Source organism: Anopheles gambiae, chromosome 3, assembly GCF_943734735.2.
Source record: "Anopheles gambiae chromosome 3, idAnoGambNW_F1_1, whole genome shotgun sequence".
Taxonomy (NCBI): Eukaryota; Metazoa; Arthropoda; class Insecta; order Diptera; family Culicidae; genus Anopheles; species Anopheles gambiae.
In genome coordinates, this window is record NC_064602.1 from 70,396,545 (window position 1) to 70,417,161 (window position 20,617).

Sequence of the window (20,617 nt, forward strand, 5' to 3'; positions counted from 1 at the left end):
GTATTAGGATTTTCCCTGTATCGCCCGTCTCCTGATATTCCTGGTTTCAGCGCTCCGTTTAAAGATTAAAATGGGATTCCAATGCCTATCAAAAAGAAGATCCTCTGGGTACAACGAACTTATTGAAGTCTACATTTTAGGGACATTGCCCCACTATAACGTCGTTGGCTTTTCTTCTCTTTCTGCCGCATCAAGTGCTTTCAAACTCCTTTCAAAACATTCCCACAGATCCCTGTTCCCATCCTGCACAGAAAGCACTTCTCTTCGCTGCCTAAATGTCTGACGATAGGGCGTACTTGGGGCCTTCCCATTACCCTTGAACTGTCCCATATCCTTATCCTATCCCATCTTTTATGGTTTGTAGTAATGCGCACATTTCGAATGTGTTTCTCGACGTATTCTGCGCCCTTACGGTCAAGAACACACATTCGCAATAGTGCCGAGTAGTGCATGCAACTCCTAAATATCCTCACCCCCCCCCCCCCTTTTTAAGTTGTCCCAATTATTGCTTTCTTACGCTAAACGTGTGACCCACAAGGCTCTTAGTTTGGGAAATCATCCTGGTTGTCGATGGATGTCAAGTAACCTGTGGGGACAAGATCCTTAAACACAAAGTAATTTGCATTTTCCTTGTAAAGGCGCTTGTGCAAAGAAATGCAATACAGCATCGACAACCTTAATGTATCTTGTGAAAATACAAATCCCAAAGTAATGAGCGTGGGAAGAAAAATAGTACATATCCTAATGATCTTATATCTTTATCTGTGGAACATCCGCGTTGTCCTGATCTGTCCTATGACTTGATGCAACAGTACCTCCGAGATGGATTCTTGAACCAACTGACAAGGCTTTCGCTCAGGGATCAAACGCCAAGGTCGAATGTAAAGCCGATGGTTTCCCGAAGCCGCAGGTCACCTGGAAGAAAGCAGTGGGTAAGTATGAGCGCAAACAGTGCCTAAAGATCACTTTGATGAACTCCAAACTCTATTACAGGAGATACTCCCGGAGAGTACAAGGACCTGCGATCGAACGACTCAAGCATCCGTGTTGAGGAAGGCTCGCTTTTCATTCAGAACATCCAAAAATCGAACGAAGGCTACTACCTGTGCGAAGCAATTAACGGCATCGGCTCGGGACTGAGCGCTGTCACACTGATCACGGTTCAAGCGCCGCCAGAGTTTGTCGAGAAGCTACGCAACCAAACCGCCCGCCGTGGTGAACCGTCCGTACTGCAGTGTGAAGCGAAGGGTGAGAAACCAATTGGCATCCTGTGGAACATGAACAACATTCGCCTGGACCCAAAGTCCGACAACCGGTACACGATTCGCGAGGAAATTCTACCCAACGGTGTCACCTCCAGCCTGTCGATCAAGCGCACGGAGCGTAGCGATTCGGCACTGTTCACCTGCATGGCCACGAACGCGTTCGGTAGCGACGACACGAGCATCAACATGATCATTCAGGAAGTGCCAGAGATGCCGTACGCACTGAAGGTGCTGGACAAATCGGGCCGCACCGTGCAGCTGAGCTGGGCCAAACCGTACGATGGAAACTCACCGCTGAAGCGCTATATCATCGAGTTCAAGCGGTCGCGCGGCTCGTGGGAAAACGATATCGATCGGGTGATTGTGCCGGGTGACACGAACGAGGCGCAGGTACAGAAGCTAAGCCCGGCCACCACGTACAACATTCGCATCGTGGCGGAGAACGAAATCGGTGTGTCGGATCCGTCGGATGTGGTAACGATCATTACGGCGGAAGAGGCACCGTCCGGCAAGCCGCAGGCAATCAAGGTGGAAGCGATCAATCAGGCGACACTGCGCGTTAGCTGGAAGGCACCGCCGCGCGCCGAATGGAACGGTGACATTCTGGGATACTATGTGGGATACAAGCAGACATCGCTGAACACGTTGTACGTGTACGAAACGGTCAACTACTCGCCGGAAGGTGGAGAAGGCAAGGAGCACAGTCTGGAGATCAACAATCTGAAAACGTACACGCAGTATTCGATCGTGATTCAGGCGTTTAACAAGGTTGGCGCTGGTCCGATGAGTGACGAAGAGAAGCAGTACACGGCAGAAGGAACGCCTGATCAGCCACCAAGCGACACGATGTGCACCACGCTAACCTCGCAGACGATTCGCGTGTCCTGGGTAAGCCCACCGCTAGAATCGGCCAACGGTGTCATCAAGGGATACAAGGTGGTGTACGCACCGAGCGATCTGTGGAACAACGACAAGAACAAGGACTACAAGAAGACGGCCTCGAGCGATACGGTGCTGCACGGGCTGAAGAAGTACACCAACTACACGATGCAGGTGCTGGCGACCACTTCGGGCGGCGACGGTGTGCGCAGTGCGCCGATCCACTGTCAAACGGAACAGGACGTGCCGGAAGCACCGACCGCAGTGAAGGCGCTGGTCATGTCGGAAGGATCGATTTTCGTTTCGTGGCAACCACCGGCACAGCCCAACGGATTGATTCTGCAGTACACCGTGTACATCAAGAGCGGCGATCAGGAACCGAAGAGCTTCAAGGTACCGTCGTACCAAATCAACTACGAAGCGTCCGGGCTGGAGAAGAATCAAAAGTACGAATTCTGGGTAACGGCATCCACCACGATCGGGGAGGGTCAGTCCTCGAAAACGCTTTCCGCCATGCCGAGCGATAAGGTCCCGGCCAAGATTGCATCGTTCGATGACAAGTTTACCGCTACATTCAAGGAGGACGCTAAGCTGCCATGCCTGGCCGTGGGATCTCCGGCGCCGGAAATTACCTGGAAGATCAAGGGCGTAGAGTTTGTGCCAAACGAACGCATCCGTCAGCTGCCGGAAGGTTCGCTGTTCATCAAGGACGTCATTCGACAGGATGCGGGTGATTACACTTGTACGGCGGAGAATTCCATCGCTAAGGATTCGATTACGCACCGACTGATTGTGCTGGCGCCACCACAATCGCCCCAGCTTACGCTTACCGCAACGACGACCGATTCGCTCTCGGTGAAGCTGAAACCGCACGAATCGGACACTGCCCCGCTGCAGGGCTACACGCTGCACTACAAGCCCGAGTTCGGCGAATGGGAAACGATCGATGTGGCGCTGGAAGCACCGAAGTACACGATCGAAAAGCTGTACTGTGGCTCACGCTATCAGGTGTACGCGACCGCGTACAACTCGATCGGTGCCGGTGAACCGTCCGACATACTGAACACGCGCACGAAGGGCTCGAAACCGTTGCTGCCGGAGAAGTCTCGCTTTATTGAAGTTTCGTCCAACTCCATTACGCTGCATCTGCCCGCGTGGAAGGATGGTGGCTGCCGCATGTCGCACTTTGTCGTTGAACACAAGAAGAAGTACGTGTGCGGGCGGATTTATTTGTTGAACAACGGTTTAATGTGCTCTTACATTTTAGGGATCAAATTGACTGGAACCAGATCTCGAACAACGTCAAGCCGGGTGGTAACTTTGTGGTGCTGGATTTGGAACCGGCCACCTGGTACAATCTTCGCGTGACCGCTCACAATAACGCTGGATTTACTGTAGCGGAGTATGAGTTCGCTACTCTCACCATTACCGGAGGTAAGGTTTTAAGTTTGTTTTAATTAATGCTTTGTTATGTGACGAACAAAAAATAAGGGTAGGATTATTGTTGCTTATTTTTATGTTTAGTAAAATATGCTTTATCGATCAATTAATAATCATAATGATGATAAACTACATCACATTTAAATATTTACATATTGTAAGATAGCGTATTCTTCAGCATCTATTTGGTCGTCATATTTTATTATTTGCTAAATTGTTTTGAAATATGATTTTCTTTTCCTTTCTTCATCATTCATACTATATTTTGCTGAAAGTTACAAATCAAAGAACGACTTGCGCGGTTGCTTAAACATTTATTAAATATCAAAATTTAATGCGACTCGTTTGAACATATTGGCTATTGGTTGGTTAAGATGAAAGGTAAAACAAATAAGTTGTTCTTTTTATTTAGTTTTTGTTTGTTTTGTCATACCTTTTACGTTTCAGCTTATTCATTGTTAATTTTATCATGTAATTTAAATTATATTACTTTCATTCAACATTTACATCAAATATCTCTGAAACAACCATCAGAAAGTTACTGGAGCGAACGAAACCACCCGAATTGCGTTTAATTTTATCGTTAAGAGAGAGATTCGATAGTAATTGAAATACAGTACACATTGTCATTGCATAAGTGCAAAGTTCCACTTACACACATCATTCAATAATAATTGTTATTGTTTGTTGTGTATAATGTAAGCTTTAAGATAACCGAGGCTTAATAGAAAAATGTTTAGTATAACAATATCCAGAACTATCTGTTATCATGAATTTTGTTGCTAATGAGCCGACAAATCCATATCATGGAAAATAAGACACTTCACTAACACTGTTGTGCAAAATTTGGTTAGATTATAAACGATTATTAATCCGCAACGATTGATATGTTTTCCCTTGTATAAAATAACGCACATAAACACACACACTCACACATGTTGTTGAACATTTTAAATTAGTTTATAGTTGATGTTAGTTTTCAATTATTGTTTCTTATCCCCTCAATGTCAATCAAGTCATAGAGATTAACGCAGAAAGGTTATACAGAACCGAAAAAATAATTTAATTTAATTTTGTTTTGTTGTGCCGTAAGCAAACGCTGAAAGTTACAATCTAATTTACCGGATGAAGATATTTTTTATTCATTTAGTTTATTCGCTATCATCTTCATCTTTTCTCACACCTACAGCCTATAAACTGGAGTGCGTGCGCATAAGCACATCTCCCTTTTGCATTTTTGTAGTAGTTTAAATGTTTTTTACTCCATAATACGTATGCAATATCAAGGCACGACTTACTTGTTACCAGTTCTCAGCACACTTTCCTTATAAGCTTGACTTGTTGTTTTTTTTTAATAAACTGTTAAACCACTTTTTTGTGTTAGCCCCGTTGTAGTTGTTAATAGAAGTTTTTATAGCTGTATTTTTTATGGTTACTTTTATACGTTGCTGTCGTTAACTGTATGCCTTGCCAAAACAATAGTTTCCTTTTCGAAACGAAACGAAAGGAACATTATGTTCTAAATCGCGCAACAAAGCAATAGAGCGTTGCTCAAGATCAGGAACGTAATTGAGTGTACGCCCCTTTCTATGCGTATCGGAATGTAAGAGGAATGTTTACGTCTAACGAAAAGAGAACAGGTGATCTATATTTTCCATTTTCAATCGTTCAAATAATTGTTCGAATGGGTTTGTAGTGTGATCTTGTTAAAAATCTAAACCAAAACGTTTAAGTGTTAAACTGTTAAACGCGCGCAAGCCTCCAAGAAGAGAACCAAACTATTAATGCAATCTCCCCCATTCAATCTCTCTTTCTTCTTCTTTCTTTCTGATTGGTTGTTTCAGGGACAATCGCACCCACACGCGATATACCCGAGCTAACGGCTGAGGACACGATCCGTATCATCCTTTCCAATTTGAACTTAGTAGTGCCAGTCGTAGCCGCTTTACTTGTTATTATCATTGCGATTATTGTTATCTGTATACTGCGTAGCAAAGGCAACACTAACAAAGGTATACTGATGTTGGAACATCTTTTTTCTCTCTTTTTTCTCTTTCTCCGTTCTTGTTTTTCCTTTTCATAAATATGCGTATAATTTACTTTATATTTGTGGCTAACTATCTATTCGGGCGATTCTGTCAATATAAACAACGCCATTTTAAATCTGTTAAATGGTTATCTTGTGGGGTATTTTCGAACATTGAAACGATACAAACAATAATCATGAAACACAGGAACGGTTGCGCCCATCTTCGGCTCTGTACAGCCCGGTACTATCTACCCGCCGTGGATTCCGCACTGGATCGATCTGAACGTGATGGTACCACTGATCGCAACCGTGATCGTGGTGGCGGTAGGCGTACTAGTGATCTGTGTAGCCATTTCCCGGCGCCGAGACGACGATCCCCGATGCGGACCGAAGGATGTATACTGTAGGTTACTTTACTGGCATTATTGTTTGTATCGTTCTAACCCAGTGGTTTCGGTGTTCTGTGGGGAGTGAGTTTGCGCATAAACTTTAGTTTTACAAACGAAGCCGCTCCTTATTGACACACCCATTAAACCACCAGTGAGACAGAATCGATCCCCGATCTAGATACTTAGCGATAGGGTTAATTGTATTGTCGAATAATATGTACTACTTTTACCTCACATCTGCTCAATGACGCTCCATCGCGAAGACGATGTCGTGTACAATCAGTCGATGGGACCGGCGGGAGCCGCCACACTGGACAAGCGACGACCGGACATCCGCGATGAGCTGGGTTACATTGCACCGCCGAACCGCAAGCTGCCACCGGTACCGGGCTCAAACTACAACACCTGCGACCGAGTTAAGCGCGGAACTGTCATAAGTGAGTATGGGGGAAGGGTGATTAGGGGGTTGAGGGGCAGTTTGATTTAGGGTTGAGGTTCGGTTGTGGAAACGCGGCTTTGCTGCTTAGCTTTTAATACCGTAATATATTACGCAAATCAGCAGTAATCGTAAGTATGGTTTCTTGAACGACACCGAAAGGAAATGGAAGAATGGAGTAACTGTGTTAGTATTTTGGAATCTTTTAAGTGTGTAGATGTCATCTATCTTTGTATTCGTCTCAATGTTTTAGTCACTCTTCAAATATTTGTTTCCACTTCCGCTTCCAGTAATTCTTCATGTGTCGTTAGGATGTCATCTGATTTAGTCTTTAGTACTTAGTAAGTAAACAGTTTGAAGAGTAGATGGCGCTACAGTCATATCATATAACAAGTGTCTTCAAGGCTTTAGTTTAGATGTAATCTGAGTAGCTTAGTCTCAAGACTATTTAAAAAAAATTTTTTATTCAGGAGGGACTGCTTTGCGGTATTGCTTAAAAAAGTACCCTATTGTTAGTATCTAAATACTAATATCTAAAGACTAGTATCTCTCAGATTTCAAGATCTCAAACGTCAGCCAGTAAATAATTGGTGAGAGATGTAGTAATTAAAAAGAGTACCATCTGCTCTTTCAAACTGGGTACTACTATTGGATGACGCCCTTAGTGGACTGTAAACTGTGTGGCTTTCTTTTTTCTTTGCATCTGAGCCGCTTATTATGCCGTTTTGTTTTTACGTTACATTTGCTGCGCTAAAATTAAATTTCTTTCGTGATCTGTGAATCATTTCTTACAAAATCATCCACTAGCATCGCGCTGTTATGATTTTCCATCGTCCATAAATTTGAATATAATTTGTATTGTGTCAAATTAGGCCATAATCCTTCCATAAAATCCAACCATACCACTTGGGACCCGCGCCGTCCGTTGTACGAAGAACTGAAGAAAGCGCCGCCACCACTGCCCAGACGCTTCAACCATCCGCCGGCGTGCTATGGTAAAGTTGTTTTACACTGTTCCGATTGTTTTAGTTTTATATTTTTGTTCTAAGTCACTTTAAACTTCTTCTTCTCTCGAGATCACGAAGTTGTATTATTATATTTGAATTGGCACATTTTGGTTTGAAGTTTTTTTTCCATCCTTTTAAATTTAACCCTTATCATGCTTGCTATGTAACATCATGACCTATTTGTCAATCTTACCTAGATTACACGTGTTTAAACCTATCTTTCTATCTCTCTTCTTAAATGTATAACACAACTTAACCAATTGGACTTTTTATTACAAAATTCAAATTTCACCGTTTGATTACAATAAAAAAACTATCTACTAACTCACTCGGCGTACTAAAGATAAGGGTAAGGTGTACATCAATTGGATTTCTCTTGTGTGAGTGTGCGTGTGATTACTAACGATTTGCAAAACTGTAATGTTTGGGGTTTTCTCTACTAACAATCCGTACGTTTACCTTGTGAGTGGATTCATTTTATTTATGTTGTTTAATTTAAATTTTCCTATTTATGCGCCGCGCTTCCAAAGGCATGGAAGATGAGATCTGCCCGTACGCCACGTTCCATCTGCTTGGATTCCGGGAGGAGATGGACCCGACCAAGGCGATGAACTTCCAAACCTTCCCGCACCAGAACGGTATGGGCGGCCCGGGACACATGGGAACGATGGGATCGAGCATGGCGATGCAGGTGCCCAGCCACGTCCACTCGCGGTCCGGCTCGCAGTCGATGGTAAAGTATAGAGCAGCCAACTTGCTCGAGAAAGCGTCGCCCATTTGCTCACTGCTAGAATGATGAGTTCGTAACGTTTTCAGCCACGCCAGAATCGCTATGCCCGCAAGAACAGCCAGGGCGGCCAGAGCAGCATCTACACCCCGGCACCGGAGTATGACGATCCGGCCAACTGCGCGGAGGAAGATCAATACGTAAGGAGGAATTTAAAGCTACTTTTCGTAATTTGGAATGAGGTTTCATGTTGTCTTTTTCCACCTTTTTTATTATTATGTTTAGCGACGTTACACACGCATCAACTCGCAGGGCGGCTCGCTGTACTGTGGCCCCGGACCCGAATACGACGATCCGGCCAACTGTGCTCCGGAGGATGACCAGTACGGTTCGCAGTACGGTGGCAACTATGGCACACCGTACGAGCACTACGGCTCGCGGGGATCGGTCGGACGCCGTAGCGTTGGCTCGCCGGAACCGCCACCACCGCCACCACGCAACCACGATACGAGCAACTCGTCCTTCAACGACTCCAAGGAAAGCAACGAAATCTCCGAAGCCGAGTGCGATCGCGACAATGGGCCGCGCGGAAACTATGGAGGTAAGTAAAGGGGGAAAAACAAAAAAGGTTCCTTTCTTAGGGATGAAAATAAGAGAAAAAACGTTAGCACAAGAATGCCAAAGCTAAGATGCTGCTGCAATGTGAAGAATAATCCGTACACGTTTAGAGATCCTGCTCTAATGCTCGTTTTGTTTAAATTTTCCATATCTCTTCTGCCGGGTTTTTCGACACCAAACCAATGCCAATTTGCAATTGATTCAACCCCCCTTCCCATATCGGTGACACGATTTGCAGAACCGTCTGAGGGTGAGTTGCCGGCGTTGTTAGTTGTGCCTGCAAACGTTACTTCACCAGTTTTGTATGCGCATATTCTCCCCCCTCTCATAACCTCACGGATTCGTCAATCGTTCATAACCTTTTTGTGCTCATATACTACCTGTTTGCATCATCCGTCACCATTCACTCACATACATTCTATGATTAGCAAACATTTTTTATAGCGAAAGTACCTAATAGATTACCAGGAACATCATTGTACCTTACGATTTCATGTTCATGACTTCTTTTTGTTGCAAGTTAGTTGGTTTGTTTTAACTTGTTAGCAACTGTTTGTTACAAGTTATTCAAATTCAAAGTCATTTTGATAGCAAAATCCGCTTATTTGTACCCAGGTAATTTAATTGTGGCCATATTTAACATGTACTCGTCGTGTGAGCTACTAACTAAAAGCCTGGCCATGCCTAACTAAACATAAATCCTTTACATAGATGCATGGATATTACCAGGCATTCCTTACATATTTGTGTTTTAAGGCAGAGAGCACCGTCATCCTTTTGTCAATGACCTTCATTCTAAAGCAGGACTACATGTAGAATGATGAATTGAAGGTGGTTTTTTTATTTTATTAACTACCAGCAAGAATTTAATATACTAAAGTCTCCAGAATTGTGACGTCAAGTGACGTTCTTTGGTAGGAACTCAGCTTCAACGAAAGCGTGTATTAAGATGGGTTAAATTGGCAGAGGGAATGCTCTGTTAAAATAATTTTGCACCAACCGTGTGCAGCAATTTCATTTCGTTTACTCACTTCATACTCATGTTCACGTTTACCAAACTCTCAGTGTTAACAAACCTTTCCGATACAGTAATTATGTTTTAATTGCATCCCCCAATTCTTTGCATGCATTTGCGTTTCATGTGTAGTGATAATGCATAATAATGTTCGTGCGAGTGTGTGTTTAGCAGATAAGTTTCGATTTTTTTATTAACTCCTACGCTAATTTATAGAAATTATAATTGATAACATTGTTTGGCCTAATGTCCCCGGTTCGAGACCATTCTAACCATTCTAGAACGGCGCATATTCATGCATATCTTCAAAACTGCTGAAACTTATTCGTTTGTTTTTTTGTTTTCTTCTCAAACATACTTCATATTTTATGATTTTTCTTTCTTTCTTTTTTTATATTGTCTGTGCTCGTCCTCAAAAAAACCCGTACTCGTCTTCTCTTTTGTAAACCAAAACAATGTTATTAAAATCGAAAACAGCTTCATCGAAATCCAACGATGCTATTAATGGTGACGAAACAGAGAAGTTGTTGAAAAGGTAATTATGTGTTTTATGTTTGTGGGTGGGGACAAAAGGGTGTTTTGTGGTGGATTACGTAGATAAAGTTGTGTGATATAATTTAATTGGGGTGTCGCTAGTATCGTATAAGTTGCATGGTCATACAAACAAACAATGGTTCCCTTCTCGTTGGCTTCTTCTGGGTATACGGTAATGTGTGTGTGCGTGTTTTGTGCATTAACAAACAACTCTAAAATTTCTAATGCATTAGGCATAGATTTTAGAGGACTTTCATTTGTCACTAATTGTGTAAGTATTTGCAGGGTGATTTGAATACCACATAGCAACAAATGTTACTGTTTTTTTTTTGCAAATTTTATAATCTTTCTTTGTTTTATTTGATAGCATTTTTTATGAAGCATTTTGACGTATTTTTAATTTACTTTCCTAGACGTAATTTGTATTTTGTAAATATTAAAAACAGAGAAAAAAGTATCACTTATGGAAGAGCACTTTGTTTTTATAGTTCGAATTGTTGCAGATTAATTGAATGATTGCGGTAACTTAATTTTTTTACAAGAGAATGTATATCCCTTATGTACAAAATAAAGGTTGAATACGAGAATAATCGTCTAAGGACGAAACAAACAGCACCAAAACATAGAAACATATCAAACAGCACATCGTTTCCTGTACGAAGAAACAATACATACGGATAGGTGATAGCGCCTAAGTCGGCTGTGCAGTGCCCTATTGCCAACTAAACCATATCCTTAGAATGTACTAATATTTGTATTTTTGTTCTTCCAAATTTCCCCCACCAAAAACGCAACTACCCGCCGTGGCTACCCCAGAAACGAAGTCAAACCCAAGTACACCAAACAAACAGCAGCCTCCGGTAGCACAGGACTCACAGCCTACGATACTATGGCAGTGTAATCTGTAAGCCCGCCCTGTGAACGCACGCGTGAAGGCATAACGCTTCTTCACACCTTCGTCAGCCAGCCAAGCAACAATTGATGGAAGGTAAAAGAGACCGAAGCAAACATCTGTAGTGTGAAGATTGCTGTACCATCCTAGGAGAAGTGTATGATGATGATGATAAAAACGATACGGTAATCTACGTATCAACACGGTGACGTTTTTGTCAAGCAGAACGAGTCAGGGGCAGAACGCACGAATTTAGCGCATTTACGTTAATTTATATACATATATCAGGAAAAAAGCCCACTTTTAACGTGCTAAAACTCCCCAAACTCCCCCGTCAGTCAGTCAGTTAGTCAGTTATTGAAGAAAAACTTTCACCGTGTATTCGTGCATTGTATATGTGTCCTGTGTACTGTGTCCTATATACGTTCTGGTAAGTGTGGTTTTTACGCAAACGATCACCAAAAAACCAAAAAAAAAAAAGGAAACCACCGCCATTACAGACTTACCACCAAGCGAACGAGTAATTGGCTGACACGATGTGGTACGTTTTTTTATTGTGCATATTTTATTAGGTGATATGACTACTCTTATTAGAAACAAGCCCACACTTTGCTTCGCATTTGATATTAATATTCATGAGTTAGAAAGGAAAGCCAAATAGTGGTGAAGCAGCAGAGGTGTTTTTGTTTCGGTATAAGTTAGAGTTATTTAAAAACTCCCCAACTACAACAGTGCGCACACAGATTGAGCCACCAAGGCCGAAGGATAGAGCAGAAAATGAGGGGGAAACTGTGTGAAGTCTTTAACACTTTTACGACTATCTGTAGTAACTAGTATTTAATCCCTTCCTCCTAGACCTCCATACCCTATGCGGCGAAGGATATGCATGTAAACAAAAAGCAAAAGAAAATTGACTTAATTTTTAAATTTCACACTAGCGTGACGGTATACCAGTGCGGTGGTATAGCAGTAATTTAATGATAGACATGTGTTTCATGTGTCTACGTAATTCGTTTAAACGTTTTTTAACAACTTTCTTCCATTCTGGTAATGAGAATGAAACACTTTTTTTTATAAAGATCGTATTTTTACCCCAAATTGATGATACATTCGCACGATTAGGAGGAATGCTACATTGATTGCTTCCTGATTCTTGATATAAAGACTTGAAAGACTCAACATCCGAACGCGCATGCATTGAATTTAGCTCCTCCGCACACCCGTAATGATAAACTTTGCAAATTATTAACCGATGCATCACTACTACTGTCCAGGGAAAATAGCGTTAGGAAGAGCAATTTGTAATGTATTACGAGAGTTTTGAGCACTGTATTGGATACGAAATAGGTAAGAGTAACAGTGGAGGCCCAAAACATTGGAGAAAAACACATGCGTGGCGAAAACGTTGTACGAATTGTTCCGTCGTGAAAAGGGGAAAAGGCTGCTGCTGGAATAATTATTTTAAAATTCAGTTTGCACCATGGCACACACTACCGGGGAATGAGAGTATTCAACTGGGAGAGTAGCAATAACGCAGCACGGATAAGAGAGAAAACCTCTACCTTCGTTTAAGTGTCTACTGTCTGTTGTTACCTTTCTAGCCATTCACGCTTAAACTAGACATCGACTACACCGCTTTTTCTTCTTTAGTAAGGAAAGCATTCTAAACCTTCGCGTAATAAGCAGAGTACGAGCAAAAGTGCACACCCAAAATCGACACTCTAGGTAGCTAGGTTTTTAAACAAATTGACGACGGCTCTTACAAACGGCGCGGAGGTTCGTCGCTTTTGCGGACGGTTAAATTTGTGTGTTTAACGCGATCACGCGATCGCGATGACGCACGCGCTGAGAGAGCCGTCGGTTTTGCTCAATCTATTGCGAATGACTTATTGGGTTTTTTCCTTAAGGCTCACTTTGCACACACAGACACACTTTTTACCGTACGTGATAGTTTTTGCTCTCTTGCGGTATGTGTCCGTATTTCCCGTTCTTTTTCGTGAGAGATTCTGTGAGCTCTTTTCCATACCAAAAGAGGTAACATCTAGTAGAAGTGTATGGCGTGCCCCGGTAGAAACAGTATGTGTAAATGATCTTTCTGTGTCCGTCTTTGCTGTGTGTGTGTGAATCGATTTTGAAGAATTTTATTTACCCGTTTGATATGCGAACTGTTCACGCCGTTAACACAGTGAGAACACACCCACCTAGAAAGCCGCTTTGAATCGTTTTTCGCCAACAGAGAGAATGTTTTTACTATCTCTTTCTCTGCCTCGTCTGCAGTTGTTTTATTTAGAATGTCGTGCGAGACATCCAAGCGGTGGGAAGTGCTTGCTAAAAACGCTACCAAAGTGTTTGGATTTTCTGTAGCGAACGAAAGCATCCAAAATGGCTAGTAAAGTGAAAGTGTAGTGTATCATCGTCTCTTACCCTCCCCAAGTACATGTGTCCGTGTGTTTACCTCCGCTTATTAAACTAAAACCAATATCAGTGTGCAAGTAAATAATGCAGTTACAGCAAAGAAAATAGTAAACTCTTAGACATTACTACTCCTCGTCCCAATAACCAATTCAGCCCACAAACACAAGTAAACCACTCGTAAGCAAAAAAAAAAAAGATAAATTGATAAGAAAGTTTAAACCAAAAGCTAGTAATGGCAGTAGTGCGTAAATGATAACCCACAGAACAGACACACATATACAACAAACAAACAAACAAAACCGTACGCAAGGTGCATAAAAGTTCGATTATAGGAGCGAGGAATGGGTTTGCGGTACAAACAGGTTGATGAAGCTAAATGAATTTAATGTTTTTTCTTCCCTTGTATAATGTTCACATTACCTTTCGAGGTAATTGATCCTCTGACTCACATTGATTCACATCGGTAACAGTTTACATTCGTGTGCGGAACAAAAAACAGTGAAAAGAAAAACAAAACAAAATCAGCTTCTAGTCATTTTCTTCCAGCATTGGTCAAAATTAGCCGTTAACAAAATGACATTTATCAATGTTCGTATTATTTCCGGAGCGTTTATGAAGCAATGCTTAATTAAGAGCTATTTCAGCCACTGTGCCATACTAATTTTGAGTAGTGTTTTCGTATTGCGCATAACCATAACCAGCAATCGATCAGCGAGACTCAGTTGCTCTACTAGTACCGGATCTCCTCAACCACAACCAAACTGCAAAAAATAATTGAAAATTGTTACTTGTGTTACGCATATAACGGACAAAAAAGGAAATTTAATCAAAATTAATGCAACAATTGTTGTACAAAAAACCAAATAATAGATCATGATGATGATTGATGGTTGAAAGGATGGATGGATAATGAGGATGATAAGTGAGGGCATGCTTTTCGTACCATATAATAATATTTAGAGGACGTAAGAATAGGCAAAAGAAGAAAAAACACACACACATACAGAGAAAATGACATTTATTTACACTGTTTGGGCAACTGAAATGACAAATTAGGCCACAATTCTGATTTGTCGTAAAAATGAAACAGAAAGCTATAGTTTAATTAAAGTAAATCATTTTCAGTGTCGCTTTTATTCCCTTTCTAAAGTGTCACATTTGGATCAGCTTTTTCCCTACATAAATAGTACCGATAATAATCTTTAGACGGCCCCAGGTATCTCTAATGTCGTAATGTGTCACTCAAACTCAAACAAAAAAAAAAGAATTCTTGGACTAAAATTTAAAACAGCTCTGTAGTATAATCCTTATACGATAAGCTCGCAAAAAAAAACATCACGTAATCAATGTAATCACTTATTGGAAAAGGTGTGTGAAACTAACGTTTAAGAAATGTTCTGAAAAGCTCTGGTTCAATGGTTGGCGGCGTTCGGTTTTGCGAAAGAAAACATCACCCCAAACAGGCAAACAAAACGAAAGAATGGAACGGTGAACCACGACACGAACAAAAACTAAATGAAACAAATATACGAACAATCACCGTTCATTAAGGAAACAACAACAACAAAAAACACATAATTTCAGTAACATTACCCATTAAATATAGGGTGGATTGCTAATAATTGCTTGCTTGATATTCGTCAAACACAGGAAATAGGCGTGTATGTGTAGGGCACGTGGAAAGAAGTAGTAATAGAAAACGCAAACAGAAAACGAACGAAAAATTGTGAAAGGATGAAAAGAAGGGAATGCGAAAAATCAATTCCCCTTTGCAAAAGAGCCAGAAAAAAGCCGAACACAGAGAGCAAAGATATGGAGAAAAAGGTACGGAGAATGACGGAGTTCACTAATAAGCATATACTCTTTAAATTTAAATAATATACTAGCAACTTAAGTAATAAGCTAACTAATGAAACAAGATCAGAAGAACAACAAACAAACAAACAAGCAGCCAAAATCAACTACTACTACTACCACACGACAACAAACAACAAGAAGTAAAAACAAACACAATACAGAACAATTTGCAAAAAAAAAGACACAACAAACAACTATAATGCAAACTATAATGCAAAACTACGCAGAACTTTTCAGAACTACTCAAATTATTACCAAAACGAAACGTAAAAAAGGAAACAAAAATTACATACACAAACAACACTCCCAAACGAAAAACTAAAAATAAAAATAGTAAAATAAACAAAAAAAGACAAGAACTAGTTTTTCTTTAGCTTTTGTTTTTGATTAGCTTTTGATTGATTATTTATTTGTTTTTGTTTGTTGAGAACAGTTAGAAGTATTCTAGTTTGTAGTTAGCTGGGCAGATTTACTCTGACGATTTAACATACATACCTTGTGTGCTGTGTCCTGAAGTCTAAAGGCGCCAGCGACAGATATTTCTCAATACTTGGTGAATGATAAATTTCTACTCAATGTTCTATGTTGTTCTCTACAGTTTTTAAGACTGGTCAGATTATTATGACCATCATTGAACTCTCTCTTAAAAATGGTCATCATTGGACTGTCACAGTTAAACTTTCTACATCTTTGTATTGCAGGTGTGCATGAAATTTCAATACGAAGAGAACAGACAAATAGGTTCTCAAAATATCACTATGATGTGAGAAGGTCTTTTGAACGAATTTATCATCTCACGCTATGAAATTCCTTGAAATCGTTGAGTTGCAGTTTTGGTAAAACACTTCCTCCACCAACACGACGATTCCCTGCAAAGCTCAAAGCTTACTATAATAATTCTCGTGCACCACATACTCCTTCGTGATGTCCGCGAGCGTTTTGCAACCGGCCAGTGCCATCGTCAGGTCCAGCTCGTTGCGCAAAATGTCCAGCACATGCTCAACACCCGCCTGCCCATTGACGGCCAATCCCCAGAGGGCAGGGCGACCGAAAAACACCATCCGCGCACCCAGTGCCAGCGCCTTGAACACGTCCGTACCTTGTGTGATGCCACCGTCTAGAAAGATTTCTACCCGTCCACCAACGGCAGCGACAATTTCCGGCAGTGCTTCAATCTGGAAGGGAGCAAGGGTGATCGTTGATCAACAAAAACGATTGCTTTTAGTTGTGTATGATGACACACTGACCGATGCTGGTACCGAATCCAACTGTCGCGCACCATGATTCGACACGAAGATGCCTTGTACACCGAGATCGGCCGCAATGATGGCATCTTCGCGCGTCAGGATACCCTTCACGATGACGGGCAGCTTGGTGAAGCCGAGCAGCCACTTAACGTCGTCCCAGGACAGTGTTGGATCGAGCTGTTCCGCGATGTACTCGTTGATGCCCGAACCGCCCTGGCTGCGGATGCTCGCTGCCTTACCGACGAAGTTCGCCATGCTGGAAGCAATTGGTAAGTGCGAATTATTGATTACTGTTAAAAGCTCCTTTTATACCTTGTTTCATGTTTAAGCAATTTTGAATGAACGAAAGCGATGCTAGCCAAATTCATCTTGATAAGAGCACAATGGGTTATCGTTCCAGAGGACAGACAAGAGCTAACAGATGTGTTCTTCAAACAAATGTTGGAAACTTTCAATATAAATGGAAGAATTGGCGAACTTTGAATATCTTGCAATGTTTTTGGACTTTATCGAATATTGAAAATTGAATCAAACCATATTAATTGATCATGTTACAAGGTTTCCCAGGAGTTATCATACCGGACACTTAATTGACAAGTGAGGAATGAAATGAACATAATGTAATGGGAATTGCATTTTTACCACCCAAAATTTTCCAAGAAGACTGTCCAAAACGGATACCAAAAAATCCAATAGGATTTGACTATGTGGCCCCTAATTTTTTGGCTGGAAGAATGTTTGGTTTATGAATGTGTCCCACAAGTATGAGAACCCCTGAAAACCCCTGCAACAACTTCGACAATCCTGCAATGGTCGTCCGTGATGCACATTCTCAGCAACCATAGCTAAATATCTCTCGCAGCTATTTTAAAGCGCCATCTGTTGGGGAGTAGCAGTATCACTCGTAGCTCTATTCCTTTTCAAATGCGGCTGGCCGTTAATTTGTTTACCGTTTTCTTCTCACATCTTTTTAGGGAAGAAATTAACGTATCAAGCGCTACATACATGAGTTCATATTTAAACTAACAACCTACACGACGCAACTAAAACCACTCGTACGCAATCGCACTTTCACGTCAATCATGCAACCGTCGTCTTTTGCGCAACTGCATTTGAGCGAATTAATTTTCCACTTGCCCCAGCAAATCAACCACTTGCAAGTGTGCACCAACACGAAACGCAAACGCGCAATTGCTTCTCACCTCAGGTGCGGTGGTAGGGAAAACTTGTTGCGCATATCCGCCCGCCGCAAACCGAACAGTGGCGCATCGACGGTCAGCACGATCGCCCGAAAGCCGGCCCGTTCGGCCCGCCGTACCAGCTCCTCGGTCAGCTGCCGGTCGCGGTAGATGTACAGCTGGAACCACTTCGGTGCGTTCGGTGTCGCTTCCGCCACCTGCTCGATCGAGCTCGTGCTGATGGTGCTGAGCGTGAAGAGAACTTGCCGGGTGGCGGCCGCTTTCGCGTTCGCTACCTCACCGTCGGGATGGGCCATCCGTTGCATGGCGGTGGGTGAGATGGCGATCGGCATCGAGAAGCGCTGCCCAAACACGGTACAGGATAGGTCCCGGGTGGAGCCACCCTGCAGCATCCGCGGTCGGATCCGGAGCCGATCGAAGCCGGTTCGGTTAAGGTGGAGGGATAGTTCGTCCCCGGCACCGCTGCGGTAGTAGTCGAGCGCATTCCGGGGTATGATTTCGTGGGCACGCTTCTCGTAATCACGAACGGACACTAGGGCCATGGTTGTGAATAGGCAAACACTGGCAACGTCTGGACCACTTGCTAGTACAACTTGAACTGGCGTGAGTTTGCCGTTTCGCCATGAGCAGTTTTAAAAGGTGGGAGAAGACTTTATGGGCTTGAAGGAGGTTTGGTAGCGTTTAAGCGGGGTAGGCATTGTTTACAATCAAGCTAATAGCGCTGATAACATGGACGGACAGTTGGTACAGAATTATCTCCCTACCAGCGTAGTGGCGGGACCGGTCCAGATGGATGGATTGTGTGTATGTATTAGTGGCACACGATTGAAATTGTTTTAAAAGCACAGGGTGTTGCTGTAAATTGCTTTAATTATTGTTTTGTTTCAACAGGATTCAATTTAAAAAATTTACACATAAGCTAAAGGGAATGTTGTAGATTTATGAAATGTATAATATGTCAGAGGTTCTTAGCCTCTTTTTTTTCCAATAACACAGGGGTTTTCAGGGGTTTTCATACTTTTGGACTCTTTCGCTGGAAAAGTAATATTTTTGACGTGCTAGTGATACAAGGTTTACAGGTGCTTTTCATAGCTACGGGACACTTAATTGACCTTAATGGGAATTGAACTCCTATAGTAGTGATGGGAAAAATAAATCTCAGAAGGGATTCGAATCTTCGAATCCCAATCCTAGATGGGATTCGAATCTTTGAATCCCAATCCGAATCCCAATCTGGTAGAGCGTTTTATAGTAGTTTGCAGCCAGGGCGGGGGGGGGGGGGGGAATGAATTAAAGCTGGAATAAGAGGTTCTGTTTTACTCCAAATTATTTAACTTTGCAGTACTTACATCATAATTAGGTCCCCGAGATACGCGGGCCATTGTTCAATTGTACTATATTATTATTTGAGGATATTATTTCAGGATATTATTCAATATAAAATAAAATAAATTATGTGGTGACTATAATTTCTGATTAAATGCAACATTACGCCAACATTTGCTATATTTTGACTGAAAACTTTGTGATTCAACTTCTGAAATTAGAGATACGTGGTTTTTCTCGACCCCCCTTATAGCGTATCTCGGCGACAGCCTCTAATTTCAATCGCTATCTCAATCCCAATCGCCATCAGAATCCCAATCGCAATCAGAATCCAATCTCAATCGAATCGCAATCCGAGTCGAATCTCGTACGAATCCAAAACTCATTCGACTCGCAATCCAAATCTCATTCGAATCGCAATCCAAATCCCAATCGGAATCCCAATCGAATCGCAAACGAATCCAAATCTCAACGCCTACTTACGAACATGTCTATATAATCCTCGAAAACCCTGTATTGGACAACCAATAGGAATTTCAAAGAAATCTATCCTAATAGGGTGCCATCGAGTCCACTTTCCAACATATGAAGTTCACTACCTATAAGATAAACTCAAGGAAGTGTCCCACACAACTCCTGGAAAACTATGGCTTTCTGAGTGGATAGGCGCAATGTTTTCAATTTTATTTTATACTATAGGGGAGAGCTCTGCGCTAGCTCTGTCTACTGTGTCCATTTAATTATTTTTTTTCTTCTTTTTTTCGTTTTGGCATAACAACCGTTGTCGGTCAAGGCCTACCTGTATCCACTGGTGAAGTGAGTTTGGCTTTCTTTGACTTATTGTTACCATAGCAGGATAGTCAGTTCTACGTATGGGGGCACGGTCTATTAGGGACTTGAACCCATGACGGGCATGTTGTTAAGTCGTACGAGTTGGCGACTGTACCATCATTAGTAGTTGCCGTATTGGAGAATGCTGAAGGCAAATGTAATTAAAAGTTTAATAAGCTTAAAGTAGTCATAATATGAAAAAGAAGTAATAGTAAGAAGGTTAATAACCTTACACATAATGGATGTGTAAAAGATTTTGAACCACTTGTAGAGGCACATTGAGCGCGGGCAGCTACATTGAGCTATAATTCAACTCACCGAGCTACCTTGAGCTTACTGAGTTAGAAAGAGCTTTTAGAGCTGCGTTAGGCTTTTGTAGCAATACCGAGTACGCTGAGCTACATTGAGCTTGAAGAGCGGAATTGAGCTAGCATTGATACCAATCGAGCTGCGTAGAGCTTGTGGAGTAATTGAACTCACTTCGAGGTACTCGGAGTTTTACTGTGCGTGA

The 20,617-nt window shown here is 42.0% G+C and overlaps 2 protein-coding genes across 51 annotated transcripts in view; one reads left to right on the plus strand and one right to left on the minus strand.

The window, feature by feature from the left end:
• The window catches only part of LOC1271065 (cell adhesion molecule Dscam2), a 59,911-nt gene extending 44,035 nt beyond the window's left edge, over positions 1 to 15,876 (plus strand). For 33 of the 50 annotated variants that reach the window (XM_061661369.1, XM_061661344.1, XM_061661347.1 and 30 more), the window contains exons 11-22: positions 813 to 932; positions 994 to 3,352; positions 3,412 to 3,578; positions 5,819 to 6,016; positions 6,266 to 6,439; positions 7,311 to 7,433; positions 7,976 to 8,178; positions 8,262 to 8,372; positions 8,458 to 8,773; positions 9,029 to 9,040; positions 10,283 to 10,340; positions 11,156 to 15,876. In XM_061661369.1, coding sequence (XP_061517353.1) covers positions 813 to 932; positions 994 to 3,352; positions 3,412 to 3,578; positions 5,819 to 6,016; positions 6,266 to 6,439; positions 7,311 to 7,433; positions 7,976 to 8,178; positions 8,262 to 8,372; positions 8,458 to 8,773; positions 9,029 to 9,040; positions 10,283 to 10,340; positions 11,156 to 11,240 — 3,926 coding nt within the window. In that variant the 3' untranslated portion in view covers positions 11,241 to 15,876. Of the gene's footprint in view, positions 1 to 812; positions 933 to 993; positions 3,353 to 3,411; positions 3,579 to 5,428; positions 5,597 to 5,818; positions 6,017 to 6,265; positions 6,440 to 7,310; positions 7,434 to 7,975; positions 8,179 to 8,261; positions 8,373 to 8,457; positions 8,774 to 9,028; positions 9,041 to 10,282; positions 10,341 to 11,155 lie in introns of all 50 variants that reach the window. The other 17 variants (XM_061661388.1, XM_061661391.1, XM_061661390.1 and 14 more) reach the window with 3 other exon arrangements.
• Positions 15,877 to 16,068: 192 nt separating this feature from the next.
• LOC1271064 (uncharacterized) lies at positions 16,069 to 18,649 on the minus strand. Its single transcript, XM_309809.5, has 3 exons — positions 17,953 to 18,649; positions 16,751 to 17,006; positions 16,069 to 16,678 (listed from the first exon to the last, which is right to left on the minus strand). The coding sequence occupies exons 1-3, from the start codon at positions 18,489 to 18,491 to the stop codon at positions 16,382 to 16,384; spliced, it is 1,092 nt and encodes a 363-aa protein (XP_309809.4). The 5' UTR covers positions 18,492 to 18,649; the 3' UTR covers positions 16,069 to 16,381.
• Positions 18,650 to 20,617: the final 1,968 nt, after the last annotated feature.

Excerpts from the sequence above, each read along its gene's own strand:
- LOC1271064 (XM_309809.5), bottom strand. The coding sequence starts at position 18,491 with ATGGCCCTAGTGTCCGTTCGTGATTACGAGAAGCGTGCCCACGAAATC. Across the intron at positions 17,007-17,952 it reads TCCCTACCACCGCACCTGAG|CATGGCGAACTTCGTCGGTA; the intron begins GTGAGAAGCAAT and ends AATTGCTTCCAG. Across the intron at positions 16,679-16,750 it reads TGGATTCGGTACCAGCATCG|ATTGAAGCACTGCCGGAAAT; the intron begins GTCAGTGTGTCA and ends GCTCCCTTCCAG.